Below are 17296 nucleotides of genomic sequence, written 5' to 3' on the forward strand. Positions count from 1 at the left end.
TATGAGCCCTTTCACTCATGGCCTTGTGGACTGCTGCTTGTTTAAATCCAGGTCCTGGGCCCTGTGAGTTTGGGGTTTATTTTGGAGTTTGAGAAGGGACATTGGTAGTCTTCCTGGATGCAGGATTGCCAAAGATTTTATTTTCTGGGTAGGAAACAATCCACAGCTATATGGCAGCTTTTCACAGATCCCCTGAACTTTTAGATGTGACACTTGCCACAGGTCTGTGAGACTCCAGAAAATGCTTATGTCTGTGGAAATGTTTTAGTTGCTTTTGTAGAATAGTTTCTTTTAAGATTTAGTTTGTTGGGCTTCCCTGGTGGCGCAGTGGTTGAGAATCCGCCTGCCGATGCAGGGGACACGGGTTCGTGCCCCGGTCCGGGAAGATCCCACATGCCGCGGAGCGGCTGGGCCCGTGAGCCATGGCCGCTGGGCCTGCGCGTCCGGAGCCTGTGCTCCGCAACGGGAGAGGCCACAACAGTGAGGCCCGCGTACCACAAAAAAAAAAAAAAAAAAGATTTAGTTTGTTGCTTGGTGCCAGAGCTGCAAGAGTGCAGGCATTTGGGGGAGGGGGGCGCGGAGTAGGCGAAGGAGATTAAGAGGTACAAACTTGCAGTTATATAATAAGTAAGCCAGGGAGTTATAATATACAGCCTAAGGAATATGGTCACTAATACTGTCATAACTTTGGTGACAGATGGTTAGTAGACTTGCTGTAGTGATCATTTCATAATGTATGCAAATGTCAAATCATATGTAATACATCTGAAGCTAGCATAGAATTGTAGTCAACTATGTTTCAATTAAACAAACAAAAAAAAAGACATACTCAGAGCCACAAAATGTCTGAGTTTGGAAGGAATTGTAAAGGTTACCAAAAAATAAAGATAAAAATAAAGAACACAGGCATTTAAAAGGGAGACTCTTGGAGAAACTTGGGAATTTCATGAGCATCTGTAAGGATCCAAACATGTCATGTGTTGAATTCACATTAAAGCCAGTGGGGGAAAAAAATCACATATTGTGGGTATGGCCAAGTGCTATTCAGCTGAGGCTTCCGGCCATGTCATTTTAGCCTAAAAATGACTCTACAAATGTCAGTCATACAAAAATGAGAATGTTTGGGGGATGTTCTGTTTTTCCTTCCACATTTGTCCTTGAGAGTAACACAGAAGTAGTTTGGCCGACTGAATTAGGGCAATTCAAGTTGTCTTTCAAATCTGTGTATCCATGTGATGTTTAATGGTCATTGAAGCTTCATGGTCTGATTTTTTTCTGTTTTAAATAAATGGACTTTAAAATGGCTTCATAAAAAAACACGATCAAAATCAATTCCCTTTCAGAGAATTCACGGGTTTTTTTTGCTTTTAAATTTGTCTTTATTAATTTATTTTTCCAACTGAGAACAGTATTGCAAGACATTCAGAAAATATCAAGACACGTAAAGATCCCTCACAGCCACACATCTCCCTCCCCCGCCCCCCGTCTCCCCACTGAGCTATGTAACTTGCTCAGTACTTAATCTTTGAGCACCCGATCTTGTCCTCTGATGAGGGGCCTGCCTTAGGAGGCTGTGAGACTCCTGTGATCTGTTCAGGCTTAGCGTGGTGTCTTCTGGTAGTAGGCGCTAAATAAGGTAGCTATTAATTTCATTCTTTTTTTAAAAAATAAATTTATTTATTTTATTTATTTCTTTTTCGCTGCATTGGGTCTTTGTTGCTGCCTGCGGGCTTTCTCTAGTTGCGGTGAGCGGGGGCTCCTCTTCGTTGCAGTGCGCAGGCTTCTCCCGTTGCAGAGCACGGGCTCTAGGTGCGCCGGCTTCAGTAGTTGTGGCTCACGGGCTCTAGAGCACAGGCTCAGTAGCTGTGGCGCACGGTCTTAGTTGCTCTGCGGCATGTGGGATCTTCCCGGACCAGGGCTCGAACCCGTGTCCCCTGCATTGGCAGGCGGATTCTTAACCGCTGCACCACCAGGGAAGTCCCATTCTTTTTAAAAAATATTTATGTATTTATTTGGTTGCGCTGGGTCTTAGTTGCTGCTCACAGGCTCCTTAGTTGTGGCTCACCGGCTCCTTAGTTGCGGCATGCATACTTTTAGTTGCAGCATGCATGTGGGATCTAATTCTCTGACCAGGAATTGAACCCCAGCCCCCTGCATTGGGAGTGCAGAGTCTTATCCACTGTGCCACCAGGGAAGTCCCAATTTCATTCTTAAGGCAGCTTTCAAATACTGTTGTCAGCAGCTCTCTGAGCACGTTTGCACACTTTGCTGAATATTCCCTTTGGATAAATTTCTGGATGAGGATTTGGTAGGTCAAAGATATATGTTAGGGATTTCCCTGGTGGTCCAGTGGTTAAGACTGCGTTTCCACTGCAGGGGGCACTGGTTCGATCCCTTGTCAGGGAACTAATATCCCACATGCAGCACAGCCAAAAAAATAAAGATACATGTTACCTAATTACCCACCAGAAGTGGTCCTGCCTTACATTCCTACAGTGTATGACTGCTTACATTGGGTATCGCTTATCATTTTGATTTTGTGAGGTCAGGCAAAAATGATATAATGACAGTTTGCATTCTTTGATCAGTACTAGAGTTCCCGCTTTTGTTTATTTGTCCTTTACATGTGTCCTTTTGGAAATACCTATTTCTGTCCTTTGTCTGCTTTACCATAGAGTTGCTTTTAAGAGTTCTTTTACATATGAAGGAGAGTAATGCTTGGTTATGTACGCTACAAATATTTATCCCAGTAGGTTCTCTCCTTTAACTTGTTTTACAAACAATACCAGTTTTAAAAGTATATCTTTTTTTTTTCCAAACAGATTTTATGTTGTTAAGCTTCACAGTTCTTCCTTAACAATTCTTCCTTGATAACATGTTCAGAAAAGCATTCTCCACATGAAGAAGACGTAAATATTTTGCTATAGTTTCTTCCAGTGCTTTAAAATTTTTTAACATTAAATCTTTAATCAATCAGGAATTTGTGTGTAAAAAAATGAGGTGTAGTACCCTTTTTATTTTCACCAAAAATTGGGTAGCCAGTTTCCCCTGAACTATGTATAAAGAATCCATCTGTGAGGCTTCCCTGGTGGTGCAGTGGTTAAGAATCCGCCTGCCAATGCAGGGGACACGGGTTTGAACCCTGGTCCGGGAAGACCCCACATGCCGCAGAGCAACTAAGCCTGTGCGCCACAACTACTGAGCCTGCGTTCTAGAGCCAGCGAGCCACAACTACTGAGCCCGCGTGCCACAACTACCGAAGCCTGTGTGCCTAGAGCCCATGCTCTGCAACAAGACAAGCCACCGCCACGAGAAGCCCACACACCGCAACAAAGAGTAGCCCCCGCTCACCGCAACTAGAGAAAGCCCGCCCGCAGCAAGGAAGACCCACCGCAGCCAAAAATAAATAAATACAATAAAATAAATTTAAAAAAAAAGAATCCATCTGTGGTGCTGGATGCTGTCCATTTCACTGCGTGCCCCTCCCTCCCCCTCAGCCCTCCTCTACCCTGCTCTGTGCCGGGGGACAGCAGCAGGCCCTGCTCTATGGCTTTCTATTGGGTGTGTCTGAGGGAGAGTAGCATCAGGAGATGAGAGGATGGGAAGAGAGGGAAGTCGGGGCTTTTAACTCCTCAGCTCCCTCAGCTGGGTACCTTTTACAATCCCCCCAGCAGGGAAGGTCCTCGTGGCTGTTGGATGCTCACCTCTCCAGGTTCCCGTAGCTCCTTCTCTCCCTTGACCCTTCAACTCTGTGGTTCTAATGGCTCTGGAGATCCTGCACAATCCTATGGTTTCCCATAACCCTGCCCACATCACTATAAGAGCTCTTCCCTTAAATTCACACCAGGCACACCTGTGTGTGCCCCTCCTTCCCGCCTGGAGCTGGTGGATGCTCCAGGCTTTTCCTCTTCTTTGGAATGCTGGCTTATGTTATGTACCTGATTCTCGAATCTGCTTCAGTTTGTTTCTGTTCCATACCTGGTTTCATTGTTTAATCCCTGTGTGGTTTTTTTCCCCCCTGTGTGTTTTAACACCAATTGGAGCAGTCCTTCTTTATTACTATGCTTTCCGAAATGTTCTTGGCTTTTCTTCCGTGTTTTTAACTTCCATGTTTTGTTAGGTTTCTCCAAAAAAGCACTTTTGGGTTTTGACTGAAATTTCATTAGATTCATAGCTTAATTTGGACAAAATCGCATCTTTACAATATTGTACATTTTCATCCATGAACGTAATATTTCCAATTGTTGATAATCAACAAACAGCAAGTTTTATGGGGGCAGGGATCATGTCTATCTTGTTTAAAAAAAGTGATTTAATGAATAAATGAAACAATGAAATAACTTAGGTCTTGCAGTAATGTTTAATAGTTATCTGCTTAATTAATTCAATTAATTTTGTCCCTAGGGATATTGTACTTTTGTTATGATTGTGGAACTTTTTGATCCCCTGTTCTGTTTTTCTGACTGGTTATTGTTTGTGTAAGAAAGGAAGACTATTAACTTTTTTTTTTTCTAACTGAAGTATAGTTTATTGACAATGTTGTGTTAGTTTCTGGTGTACAGCAAAGTGATTCAGTTATACATATATTCTTTTTCATATTCTTTTCCATTATGATTTATTACAGGATATTGAATATAGTTCCCTGTGCTATACTATAGGACCTCATTGTTTATCCATTCTATATATGATAGTTTGCATCTGCTAGTCTCAGACTTCCAGTCCATCCCTCTCCTTCGCCCCTCCTCCTTAGCAACCACAAGTCTGTTCTTTATAAGACTATTAACTTTTAGTATTAACTTTTTGGCCATTTTACTGAATTCTTATTAGTTTTGTGGGTTTTTTTTTTTTTTTTTTTTTTTTTTTTTTTGTGGTACGCAGGCCTCTCACTGTTGTGGCCTCTCCCGTTGCGGAGCACAGGCTCCGGACGCGCAGGCTCAGTGGCCATGGCTCACGGGCCCAGCCGCTCCGCGGCATGTGGGATCTTCCCAGACCGGGGCACGAACCCGTGTCCCCTGCATCGGCAGGCGGACTCTCAACCACTGCGCCACCAGGGAAGCTCCTCCCATAAGTTTTTATGAATTATACATTTTTTTAAAAGAAATATGTATTTATTTATTTATTGGCTGCGTTGGGTCTTCGTTGCTGTGTGCAGGCTTTCTACTTGTGGCGAGCAGGGGCTACTCTTCGTTGCGGTGCGCGGGCTTCTCGTTGCAGTGGCTTCTTGTTGTGGAGCATGGGCTCTAGGCACGCGGGCTTCAGTAGTTGTGGCTGGCAGGCTCTAGAGCGCAGGCTCAGTAGTTGTGGCGCACGGGCTTAGTTGCTCTGCGGCATGTGGGATCTTCCCGGACCAGGGCTCGAACCTATGTCCCCTGCATTGTCAGGCAGATTCTTAACCACTGCGCCACCAGAGAAGTCCCTCTGCATGTATTTTTAAAGGCGGGGGGGGGGCACCTTAGACATTACTATTATACCTGTTTACGATTTTGAGTCACACCTTACAGTATCTCATTTTTCTTACAGGATTTTATTCTGGAACATTACAGTGAAGATAGCTACCTCTATGAAGATGAAATAGCAGATCTGATGGATCTGAGACAAGTATGTTTCTGTGTGCAGCAGGGTGAGGAGGGTGGCTGCTAGAGCTTGATGAGTCTTCAGTTGATCCCATTATTTCATTTGAAGTCTTGTAGAATCGCTGGTGGTCGGAGGTGGTAGGGAGGAGCTGTCAAAATTGTCCATTCAACTTGCCACATAAGAAGACCACAGAGGGGACAGACATACATGTCTGGGGCTGGGTTCCAGGACTCATGAGTTCACTCCAGCCTTGCCCGTCTCTCCTAGAGTTCATGATACCAGCATTGGGGCCTAGGCTCCAGAGAAGTAGCGTGTGTGAGCATCTTCCCTGCCTGGCTGTCTGCTCTGTGCTCGCCCGGTCACCCCCTCACCCCCTCAGTGGTTCCTTTCCTTTCAGGCCTGTCGGACGCCCAGCCGAGATGAGGCTGGGGTCGAGCTGCTGATGAGTTACTTCATCCAGCTGGGGTTTGTTGAGAGCCGATTCTTCCCACCCACCCAACAAATGGGAATCCTGTTTACCTGGTAGGTGCCTGGGCTGGGGCTTTCCCACTCCGGCCACAGTTGGGAGCCTCTGTCCCACGGAGGCTCCTCTGCACTGTGGCCTCCTCTTTCTAACTGTCCCGTTAATACAGGAGACGTGTAGATAAACCAGTGTTTATTTATGAAGGGGATCCAGGGGGAGAAGGCTCCAACGGACAGTGGCTTCTTGCTTCTCAGAGCAAGTGAGCCAAGGAGAAGAGGCATTTTTTTCATGCTCATTTTATCGCGGGGGAAACCCTGGGGCTCTGAGGTGGAACTCACGAGAAACAAGATTCTTGTCCCAGATGGCATGGGAGTGGGAATCAGGTTTTGTCCCAGTGACAAGGACAGCAAACAGAAATAGATCCGATTTTAAAAACTGAAGCAGAACCTTGGATTCTTCCCCAGAGTTGGTACTTAACCATGATTAGTGTTGTCTAAATATTTTGGAGATGCTATACCTCTTCTCTGAGTTGCTTAGGGCTGTGTGAAATGAAAGTAAATCCCGGTAGCTAAGGGGCATATTCAGAGTTTAATTTCACCACAGCAGATGGCTATTGATGCTTCCTTTTGGAAGGAAAGGCAGATGACTTTTCCTAAAGATGTGTTAGCTGCCGGCATGTGGGTAAAAGGGCCAAATGGACTTCTCCTTAGTGTTGAATTAGGAGGAAGCTCCATATCTATCCCCTGGTTGATATGTGAACTTGAAAACATATCCTGAGTCTTTTAGACTTCAGGAAGAATTATGAAGTGTTAGGATTTGCTATATTTTATTTAGGAGAAGCCTTCTTTTTAAAAAAATACATTGTACTTTTTAGAGCAGTTTCAGGTTCATAGTAAAATTGAAGGGGAGGTGTAGAGAGCCCCCATACAGCCCTTGCCCCTGCACACCCACGACCTCCGCCACTGCCAACATGCCCCCACCAGAGTGTTCCATTTGTTACAGCTGATGAACCTACATTGGCTCATTGTCACCCAACATCCGTTGTTTACAGTAGGGTTCACTCTTGGTGGGCTACCTTCCATGGGTTTGGACAAATGTAATAAGACATGTATCCACATCATATCATAGTATCACACAGAACAGTTTCACTACCCTACAACCCTCCGCCTTCCACCTGGTCATCCTCACCCCTCCCCACCCCCAGTCCTGGCAACCACTGATTCTTTTTGTCTTTTCCAGAATGTCATATAGTTGGAATCATACAGTATGTAGCCTTTCCAGATTGGCTTCTTTCACTTAGTCACATGCATTTAAGGTTTCTCCATGTCTTTTCATGGCTTGATAGCTCATTTCTTTTTAGTGCTGCATAATTTTCCACTGTGTAGCTCTCCCACAGTCTGTATATCCATTCACCTATGGAAGGACGTCCCGGTTGAGAATCCCTATTTCAATTTGCACTTGCGGGTGTCTTTATTCAGTATGGTCAGGCCCATCGTCTTGCTTGGAAATAAAACCTCATTGCATGTGCCTCTTTGAGTTTTATTCAAGAAGTAAGTTCTGTCCATTTTTACCCAAAGGTGGCACTCACTAGCCAAGGAATTCATATTCTCAAAAGACGTTTCTTTTAAATAGGTATGACTCCCTCACGGGGGTTCCGGTTAGCCAACAGAACTTGCTGCTGGAGAAGGCCAGCATTCTGTTTAACATTGGAGCCCTCTACACACAGATCGGGACCCGGTGCAATCGACAGACAGAAGCCGGGCTGCAGAGCACAGTGGATGCCTTTCAGAGAGCCGCAGGTGTGTCTCTGCGAGGGCTGCCGGGATAGAGCCCTGGCCCTGCCAGGTGGCCCTGATACCCCAGCCGAAGGGGGTTTGTGGGTCCTCCCCAGGCCCATGCTTGGCCTCACAGGCCTGAAAGGGCCAGGCCAGTTTCCAGAGCCGGTGTATCTTCCCACCAAGAAAATCGCTTATTGGCTCCAACCCTGTCTCTGTCTGAATATGGCTCGTGAACACAGTAGTTAACGATTAATCTTTTCCAAACAAGTGGCCCCAGAGATGGCAGTGAATGGACTGTTTCTTTGAACACAGTTTCGAAGAAGAGAATACGTTTTCTCAAAATGGTGGGAATGTAGGCTTTTTCTTTTTTCTTTCATCAGACGTGCCTGTTTGGTGCATATTACTACCCTTGCCTTTCTTTTTTTTTTTTTTTTTTTTGTGGTATGCGGGCCTCTCACTGCTGTGGCCTCTCCCGTTGCGGAGCACAGGCTCCGGACGCGCAGGCCTAGCGGCCATGGCTCACGGGCTTAGTTGCTCCGCGGCATGTGGGATCTTCCCGGACCAGGGCACGAACCCGTGACCCCTGCATCGGCAGGCGGATTCTCAACCACTGCGCCACCAGGGAAGCCCCCCTTGCCTTTCTTTTATGCTCTTTCTGAGAAGCTCGCTCACCCACGCTTGCTCTTCTCGGCCCCCTACCAACTGACACTTAGTGCCAGCCTGTAGAGGACTGGGGGCTGCCAGGCGAGGTGCAATGGGCAGGCCTGTCTCATGGGTGTTCGAGGGTCCTGCAGTGCTCCCCTCTAGCAGGGCCTGTGACCAGCAGTCTCAGCACAGGGAATAGTGGGCAAAAGCAGTGACAAGCACAGACCAACATGTGATGCACTGAGCTGGGTCCACAGCGAGTTTCCTTCTGTGCCGGTCCTTGTCACTCTGTTTCGGGGTGTTACCCGTGGCAGAAAACCTTTTGGGTATCTCACTTTGCTCTGCAAGGCCGTGAAGAACTGTGGCTTTGCCATTTTGGCTGATCATGGAATTGCTGGGTTAAAATGATTGATCCCTTGGGAGGAAACGACACTGTGAAATTCCATGTGGGAGTTGATTTCTTTCACGGTAAATCCTTTTCTGGGCTCATCTTTCTTTCTGAGGACTCTGAAGCAGGTATGCTTGGTGACCTGTCTCTAAGATTCCAGAGATACGGACAAAACAGAGCTTGAGGACAGAGTAGGAGAGAACCCCAGAAAGGAGCAGACAGCCTGCAGCTGTCACCTTCCTTCTGCTGGGCAGTTTATGCTTTGCAGCAACACCAGAAGAACCAGTCAGATGGGATTTTGTGCCAGAGATTTTATTTCAGCTCCAGGTTGATTGTCATTTAATGCTGTGACACTTTTCTAACACATAAAAACGTCTGCTGAGGGCTACAGCATGAAAATTTCCACTGGAGTGGCTGAGTTGATCTTTCTTGAGGTCCTGGGGGGAAAGCCCGGAATTTCTGAATGACCCAGGGGTTAAGTGTGAGCACGTCCCCCTGAGAGCCCTTCCGTCATTCTGTCTGCCTTCTGCCTTCACCTCCATCAAATGTCTAGCCACGTATGGAATTTCTCACAAGTGTCTCAGGTGAGACAGGAGTGGACAGGGAACAGGCTGGTTTCCTTGCTTGATACAGACGTAAATGTTTTGGAAGAGAGTTGGAAAACAAAAGTTCTTTAGCTATGATAAAACATACATAACAAAACTACCATTTTAACCATTTTTAGGGTTACTGTTCGTTGGCATTAAGTACAGTCACATTGTTTTGCAACTATCCATCTCCAGAACTTTTTATCACCCCAAACAGAAACTCTGTCCCATTAAACACTAAATCTCCATTCCTTCCTCCCCTCAGCCCCTGGGAAGCATTCTACTTTTTGTCTCTATGAATTTGACTATTCCAGATACCTCATCTCACCCAGTGGAATCATACGACATTGGTCCTTGTGATGGACCTGTTTCACTTACTGTAATGTCTTCATCCATGTTGTAGCGTGTGTCAGAACTGCCTTCCTTTTTAAGGCTGAAATATTCCATTGTAGGTATATACCACATTTTGTGTATCCCCATGTCTGTGGATGGGTATTTGAGTTGTTTCTGCCTTTTGGTTATTGGGAATAATGCTGCCATGTGCATTCTTGCATAAATATCAGCTTAAGTCTCTGCTTTCAATTCTGTGGGGTTATACCTAGGAGTAGAATTGCTTGATCTTATGGTAATTGAGAATCAGATTTTTCTAAAGATGCTTCAGGACACCAGTTTTATATTTTTGCTTCTGTCATTTTCCATACTCCTGAGCAGCGTGGTGAAATAAATATGATCCCCAACTAACGTGCAAAACAATTCCAATCGTAGGGGTTTTAAACTACCTGAAAGAGACATTTACTCACACTCCAAGTTACGACATGAGTCCCGCCATGCTCAGCGTGCTGGTCAAAATGATGCTCGCGCAAGCCCAAGAAAGCACATTTGAGAAAATCTGCCTTGCTGGGATCCAGAACGAGTTCTTCATGCTGGTGAAGGTGGCTCAGGAGGCTGCCAAGGTAAGCCTTGCTGTTTCCCGTGACTTTCGGAGTGAGTGGGATTCGTCGGTGTGGGCCCACTGGACGCAGCGGGGGCTTCCCACGGAAGCTTGCCCGTGGTCTGGGCAGCATTGCCCGCCCAGGCTGGCCAGAGTGCTGGCTTGCATTTTCTTAGCAAGTAATGGTGTTTCAGATACGGATCACTGATTCCATCTGCAGCTTAGCCTAAAAACCAGCATAATGACAGTGGCCTGATCTCCCTGTTAACTCTGACACTGACAGCGCTAGGAGACCTTGGAGTTGCTCCCAGATTCTGGAGCGACCTCTGGCAGGGGCCGCTGCCTAGAAGAAAGGGCTCTTTTTCTGCAGCCCGGATACGTGAGGGCCCCTGTGCCAGCCTCCTCGTTCCCAACATATTTTCCATTTTAGGTGGGAGAGGTCTATCGGCAGCTGCACACGGCCATGAACCAGGAGCCAGTGAAGGAGAACATCCCATATTCCTGGGCCAGCTTGGCCTGCGTGAAGGCCCACCACTATGAAGCCCTGGCCCACTACTTTACAGCCACCCTCCTCATCGACCACCAGTGTAAGGCTTGACATCTCAGGGCTCTGGGCTTTGGTCAGGATTGTGGTTTTGCTGCTTCTGGGTGATTCTGAGCTGAGTGAGAGCTGTCTACCTGCCTGGGAGGTGCTCACAGCCTGGGGGCAGAGGGTGGGGATTACATGTTGGCCCTGGCAACAGGGTGGGATTAGGGGTTATGTGGTTCCTTCCTATGGGAGGAAGAGGGGTAGCGTTCCTTCTGCCTGGGATGGAACAGACAGCTTCATGGAGATGATGTTTCACCTGGACTCTAGGGCCAGGACTAGACCAGGGAGGCATTCGCCTCGGGCACGAAATCTAAGGGGATAAACTCAGTAATTGAGATAATATTTTAACATCATAATTGCAAATAAATCAAAACTAAGGCAAAAAAATCCTTGGTGATTAAAGTTTTAAATAAGGACACAGGATTAATGGTGCCGTACTGAGCCACATGGGAACCTGAAATAAAAAAAAAAATTTGATCGGTTGTTTATCATGAATATTTTTGTATTAATTTTGATATTTAGAAAATTGTATTAAAATATCATATATATCTTGATGGCTGAGTTTGGGGCACCCCCTTAAATGCTCAGCCTGAAGTGAGTGCCTCACCCTCCTCCCCGTAGTCTTGGCTCTGATCTGAGGTTGGGTGGGACTTTTGTTGCAATTGGTGCTAATCAAGGCAGCCCTCTGAGTAACGAAAAGGATAACCTTTGGGGCCAAGACTGCCTGGGTTCATATCTCAGCTCTGTCATTTACTAGCTGGGTGATCTCGGGCAAGTTACTTACCTGCTCTGTGCCTCAGTTTTCTCATCTGTAAAATGGGGACATGAAGAGAACCTATCTCACAGGCTGTTGTGAAAACTAAATGCCTCTATGCAAAGCTAAATAGTGCCTTGTATATGGTGGGCTCTCTGGAAGTGTCAGCTGCTCCTGCTAGTATTATCATATGGTCTATCAGGCAGGACAAGTCATGTAAACCAGCCGAAATACAGTGCTTCAGTCACTGTGGTAGGAACACACATGAGGCAGCAGTTGGAGTCCTTGGTGTAGTCATGGGTGGTTCGTCAGAGGCGGTGCCATTCGAGTTAGACTTGGGCCTCTGAGGAGGACTTTTCCAGCTGAACGAGGAGGGAAAGGACAACTCGAGTGAGAACAGGACCTGAGTGAGCCCTGGAACAGAGGCCGGAAGTGTTGAGGTAGCGGTGGGTGGTTTGGTGAGGTCAGGAGGGGACACATGCCAGGGAGGGTGCAGGCATGGTGGCCCCCAGAGGCTTGAGGTGGGGCTGTGCTTGGCAGTTCATGAGATGGGTGATGGGGAGCAGGTAGAGAGCCGGGGCTGCTTGGAGCCAAATCATGAGCCCCTAGAGTGTGCCGGGCCCCCTGCACAGAGACCTTGGGCCGGATTGCCTGGGTATGTCCAGGGGTAGAAAGGAGACCTATTATCCCAAGTGCCTTGTAAAAGCTGGAGAAGGGAACCTGGGGATGTGGTTGAAAGAGGGATCTCTCAGTGGGTCTGCGGTGCCATCTATAGAGCCTGCACCGCAGCCGCAAGAAGGGATGTATCCTGTGGTTCTTGTTGCAGTGAAGCCTGGCACAGATGAGGACCACCAGGAGAAGTGCCTGTCCCAGCTCTATGACCACATGCCAGAGGGGATGACGCCCTTGGCCACGCTGAAAAACGTCCACCAGCGCCAGCAGCTGGGTGTGTGTCGGCTCTCCTGCTCCCTCCCTGTGCTCTCACTCACCAGCGACTCCAGACAGGTCCCCGGGCCAGGGCCCGGAGAGTAGGGCTTCCTGAGTCATCGTGGCCACTCTGGATTCAGAAACCGGGAGGCATAGTCCTCTGGCCTCTACGGGCTTCCAGAGCTGTGTTCTCACAGGTTCTGCGAGGGACCAGGGCTCCCACGATGGAGCCAGAGCTTTGGCAATCTTCCGACACCCTAGTGGTCCAGGGGATGGCCCTTGGTCGTGCTAATCTGGAAGGATGCATTTCTTAGGCCACACCTAAGAACTGGTAATGAATTGTCCTAGTTTGGTCTCTAACCGGTCTCGGAGTGAGTATGCTTTCCATGTCCAAACCTGAATTCTTCCTCCACCCAAACTTGTCCCCCAACCCCACACATGCACTTTCCCCATCTCAGGGGGTGGCAGCTCCATCCTTCTAGGTGTGCAGGCCAGAAACCTTGGAAGCCCTCTCCGCCCTCATCTTGCTTTCTCATCCCTGCATTTGATTAGCGAATCCCGTTGGCTCTACCTAGAAAAATATCCCAAATCTGACCACTTCTTACCTACCGCCCTGGTCCAAGCTTACGTAGTGCTTACTTAACAGACATTGACTCGCTTAAACCTCACACAACCCTATGAGATACATATGGTATGATTCCCCATTTTTCATCTGAGGAAACAGAGGCCCAGAGAGGTCACACAGCTTGCCCAGCTTTTGACCAGGGAGCCCTCGTGGTCCTGTCTCACCCAGAGGTGGAGCGGAATTCTTCACCTGCACTTGTGAGGCTGGACATGGTCAGGCCGCTCTTCCTCTCTGGCCTCATTCCCTACCCTTCTCTCCAGCCCTCACTCCCTCCAACCAAACTCCCAAGTTCCTTGTTGTCCTTAAACATGTAGGCATGCTCCTGCCCCAGGGCCTTTGCACTTGCTGCTGTTCTTCTAGGAGCACTCTTCTGTCAGATATCCTCTTGACTGCTCCCTTACTTCCTTCAGGGCTCCGCTTAAAAGTTACCTTCTAAAAGGCCTTTTCTGACCACCCATAATAGAAGGGCGACTCCCCATTGCCCATCTTCTTGTGCCACATCTGCCTATTTTTATTTCTGCTTTATTTTTCTCCAGAACCTTATAGCCACACGACCCATTACATATTTCTTTGCTTGTTAATTATCTGTCTTCAACCACTAGCCTGTAAACTCCATGAATGCAGAGGCGAGGTTTTGTTCATTGCTTTATCTCTGATGCCTAGAATGCTCCGTAAATGTTTGCTGAATGAAAATTTTATAGACACAAGTGAGCATAGTGTACACACGTTTAAGAGGGACTGAAGCCATCCAGGCAGATCCTTCAGAAAAGAGAACGTCCACCTTTCTGGGCGGATCCTTGGGCACTTGGGCTCTCCTTGAGGTACTCACATTGCAGTTTACGACATGTGTCCCGTGGCCTTGATTTTCTGTGGGCAGGCAAGTCCCACCTGTGCCGAGCTGTTACCCATCACGAGGAGTCCGTGAGGGAGGCCAGCCTGTGCAAGAAGCTCCGGAACATTGAGGTGCTGCAGGAGGTGCTGTCTGCGGCACACCAGCGGTCCCGGCTCAAGTACACTCAGCTCCGTGAGGACGATGACCTGCTGAACTTTATCGACGTTCCCGACATCAACTGTGAGTGGCCTGGGTGCCGGTGCCAGGTGCAGAGCGTGCCATGTGAGAGGCAGGGGCGCTCGGGCGCTCATCCTGCAGGGGCCGGGCACACCCTCGCTGTGTGCCGGGCACTGGGACAGGGCTGCGTGCTGCTCTTGCCCTGGAGTCCTCACCTCCTCATTCCCCCATCCAGGGCCTTCTTTATGGCCTTCGTCCTTGTTGACCCCTTGGTGGCAGCTGACCCCCTCCTGCCCCTCAGCACGCCACCTATGGTGTCAGGGCCCTGCCACCTTGGTTCTTTCTGCCCTCACTTTCCTCTCCACCCTATTTGCTGACGGTCTTGCCCAAACCCACCTCCCCTCCTGGCATTCTTGCGGGTCTCCTCTCCCTGGTTTGCTTCCTCTAGATTCCTTTCCTTAAAGTCTCATGACCTCCCCTGGGGTTCCAGCCACCACCACTAGTCAGGAGACCCCAGGACCTGCCTTTCGCCTCGACGTTTTCCCTACGCTCCATACCCACGCACGTGCCACCTGCCTTCTGGAAAACTGCACTTTGCTCTCTGTCTTTTACCTCCGGCTCCATAGTTTGAAAGCCACCTGCATCCTTATTCCTGCTCCAAGGCTTGATCTTTACCGTTTTCTCCATTTTCTTTCTTTTTTTTTTTTTCCCCAGACGAAAATTATTTTTATTATGAAACAAGAAGTAAAATTTTCACTGATACAGCGGATCCAGGGGATGCAGGGGAAGGTTTTTGCTTTGGCAGTGAAAATTTCTTCAAAATCTCGTTCATCGTGTCTGTGTGTGAGTGTGTGTGTGGTGAGAATACTTAAGATCTACCCTCAGGTATACAATATAGTGTTGTCGTAGTCATGCTGTGTTGGACGTCTAGAACTTACTCATCCTGCATAACTGAAACTCTGTACCCTTTCGCCAACATTTCCTCACAGCACCCACCCCCCACTGCCCCCAGCATCCACCGTTCTGCTCTCTGCTTCTATGAGTTTGACTTTATTTATTTATTATTTTTTATTGTATGAGTTTCAGGTGTACAGCATCATAATTCAACACCTGTATACACTACAGAGTGATCACCACCACACGTCTAGTTACCATACATCACCATAGAGTTGACCCTCTTCACCCATTTTGCCCATCCCTCCTCTCCAAACCCCTCTGGTAACCACAAATCTGTGCTCTGTATCTATGAGTTTCTTTTTGTTTTGTTTGTTCATTTGTTCTGGGCGATTTTTTTTTTTTTAGATTCCAATCATATGGTGTTCTTTCTTCCTCTCTCTGACTTATTTCACTTAACATGATATCCTCAAGGTCTGTCCATTTAGTTGCAAGTCACAGGATTTCATTATTTTTTTTTTTTTTTTGTCTGAGTAGTATTCCATTGTATATATATATATATATATACCACATCTTCTTTACCTGTTCATCCGTCTGTGGACACTTAGGTTGTTTCCATATCTTGGCTATTGCAAACAATGCTGCAATGAACATAGGGGTACATATACCTTTTAGAATTAGTGTTTCGAGTTCTTCAGATAAATACCCAGAAGTGGAATAGCTGGGTCATATGAACTATGCTTACCTTTTTGAGGAATCTCCATACTGTTTTTCCATAGTGGCTGCACTAATTTACAGTCCCACCCACAGTGTATGAGGGTTCCTTTTTTTCCACATCCTCTCCAACATTTGTTATTTCTTGTCTTTTTGATAATAGCTAATTATAACACGTGTGAGGTGATATCTCATTGTGGTTTTGATTTACATTTTCCTAATAATTAGTGGTGTTTTATGTGCCTGTTGGCCATCTGCTGTCTTTCTTGGAAAAATGCCTATTCAGACCCTCTGCCCATTTTTTAATTGAGTTGTTTGGTTTTTTTGTTGTTGAGTTGTATGTGTTCTTTATATACTTTGGATAGTAACTCCTTATCACATATATAACTTGCAACTGTCTTCTCCCATTCAGTAAATTGCCTTTTCATTTTGATGATAGTTCCCATCACTGTGCAGAAGCTTTTTAGTTTGACGTAGTCCCATTTGTTTGTTTTTGCTTTTGCTTCCCTTGCCTTTGGGGTCAGATCCACAAAAATATCACTAAGAACAATGTCACTGAGGTTTCCACCTATGTTTTCTTCTAGGAATTATATGGTTTTAGGTCTTACATTCAAGTCTTTACTACATGTTGAGTTAATTTTTGTGTATGGCGTAAGATAGTGATCTAGTTTCATTATTTTGCATGTGGCTGTTTAGTTTTCCCAGCACCATTTATTGAAGAGACCATCCTTTTTCCATCGTCTGTTCTTTGCTTCTTGCTCATAAATTAATTGTTCATCTATGTGTGGTTTTATTTCTGGGTTCTCAGGTCTGTTCCATTGATCTGTGTGTCTGTTTTTGTGCCCATACCATACGGATTTGATTACTGTAGCTTCATAGTATAGTTGAAATCAGGGAGCATGATACCTCCAGCTTTGTTCTTCCCTCTCAAGATTGTTTTGGCTATTCGGGATCTCTTGTGGTTCCATACAAATTTTAGAATTATTTGTCCTAGTTTTGTGAAATATGCCATTGGATTTTTGATAGGGATTGCATTGAATCAGTAGATTGCTTTGGGTATTATGGCCATTTTAACAACATTAATTTTTCCAATCCACAAACATGGAATTATCTTTCCATTTATGTGTGTCTTCTTCAATTTCCTTCATGAATGTCCTATAGTTTTCAGTATAGAGGTCTTTCACTTCCTTGGGTAAATTTATTCCTAGGTGTTTTATTATTTTTGATGCAATTGTAAATTGAATTATCTTAATTTCTCTCTCTGATAGTCTGTTATTAGTGTATAGAAATGCCATGGATTTCTGTATATTGATTTTTTTTATCCTGCAGCTTTACTGAATTCATTCATTAGTTCTAACAGTCTTTTGGTGAAGTCTGTAGGGTTCTCTTTAAGTAGGATTATGTCATCTGCAAATAGT

At 46.4% G+C, this 17296-nt stretch overlaps 1 protein-coding gene across 2 annotated transcripts in view; it reads left to right on the forward strand.

The window, feature by feature from the left end:
• Positions 1 to 17296, forward strand: part of RHPN2 (rhophilin Rho GTPase binding protein 2) — a 66559-nt gene that overhangs the window by 39648 nt on the left and 9615 nt on the right. For both annotated transcript variants that reach the window (XM_067019477.1, XM_059046034.2), the window contains exons 5-11: positions 5521 to 5598; positions 5972 to 6096; positions 7670 to 7836; positions 10201 to 10388; positions 10797 to 10953; positions 12536 to 12655; positions 14139 to 14333. In XM_067019477.1, coding sequence (XP_066875578.1) covers positions 5521 to 5598; positions 5972 to 6096; positions 7670 to 7836; positions 10201 to 10388; positions 10797 to 10953; positions 12536 to 12655; positions 14139 to 14333 — 1030 coding nt within the window. The remainder of the gene's footprint in view (positions 1 to 5520; positions 5599 to 5971; positions 6097 to 7669; positions 7837 to 10200; positions 10389 to 10796; positions 10954 to 12535; positions 12656 to 14138; positions 14334 to 17296) is intronic.

Source organism: Kogia breviceps, chromosome 18 (genome assembly GCF_026419965.1).
Source record: "Kogia breviceps isolate mKogBre1 chromosome 18, mKogBre1 haplotype 1, whole genome shotgun sequence".
Classification (NCBI taxonomy): domain Eukaryota; kingdom Metazoa; phylum Chordata; class Mammalia; order Artiodactyla; family Physeteridae; genus Kogia; species Kogia breviceps.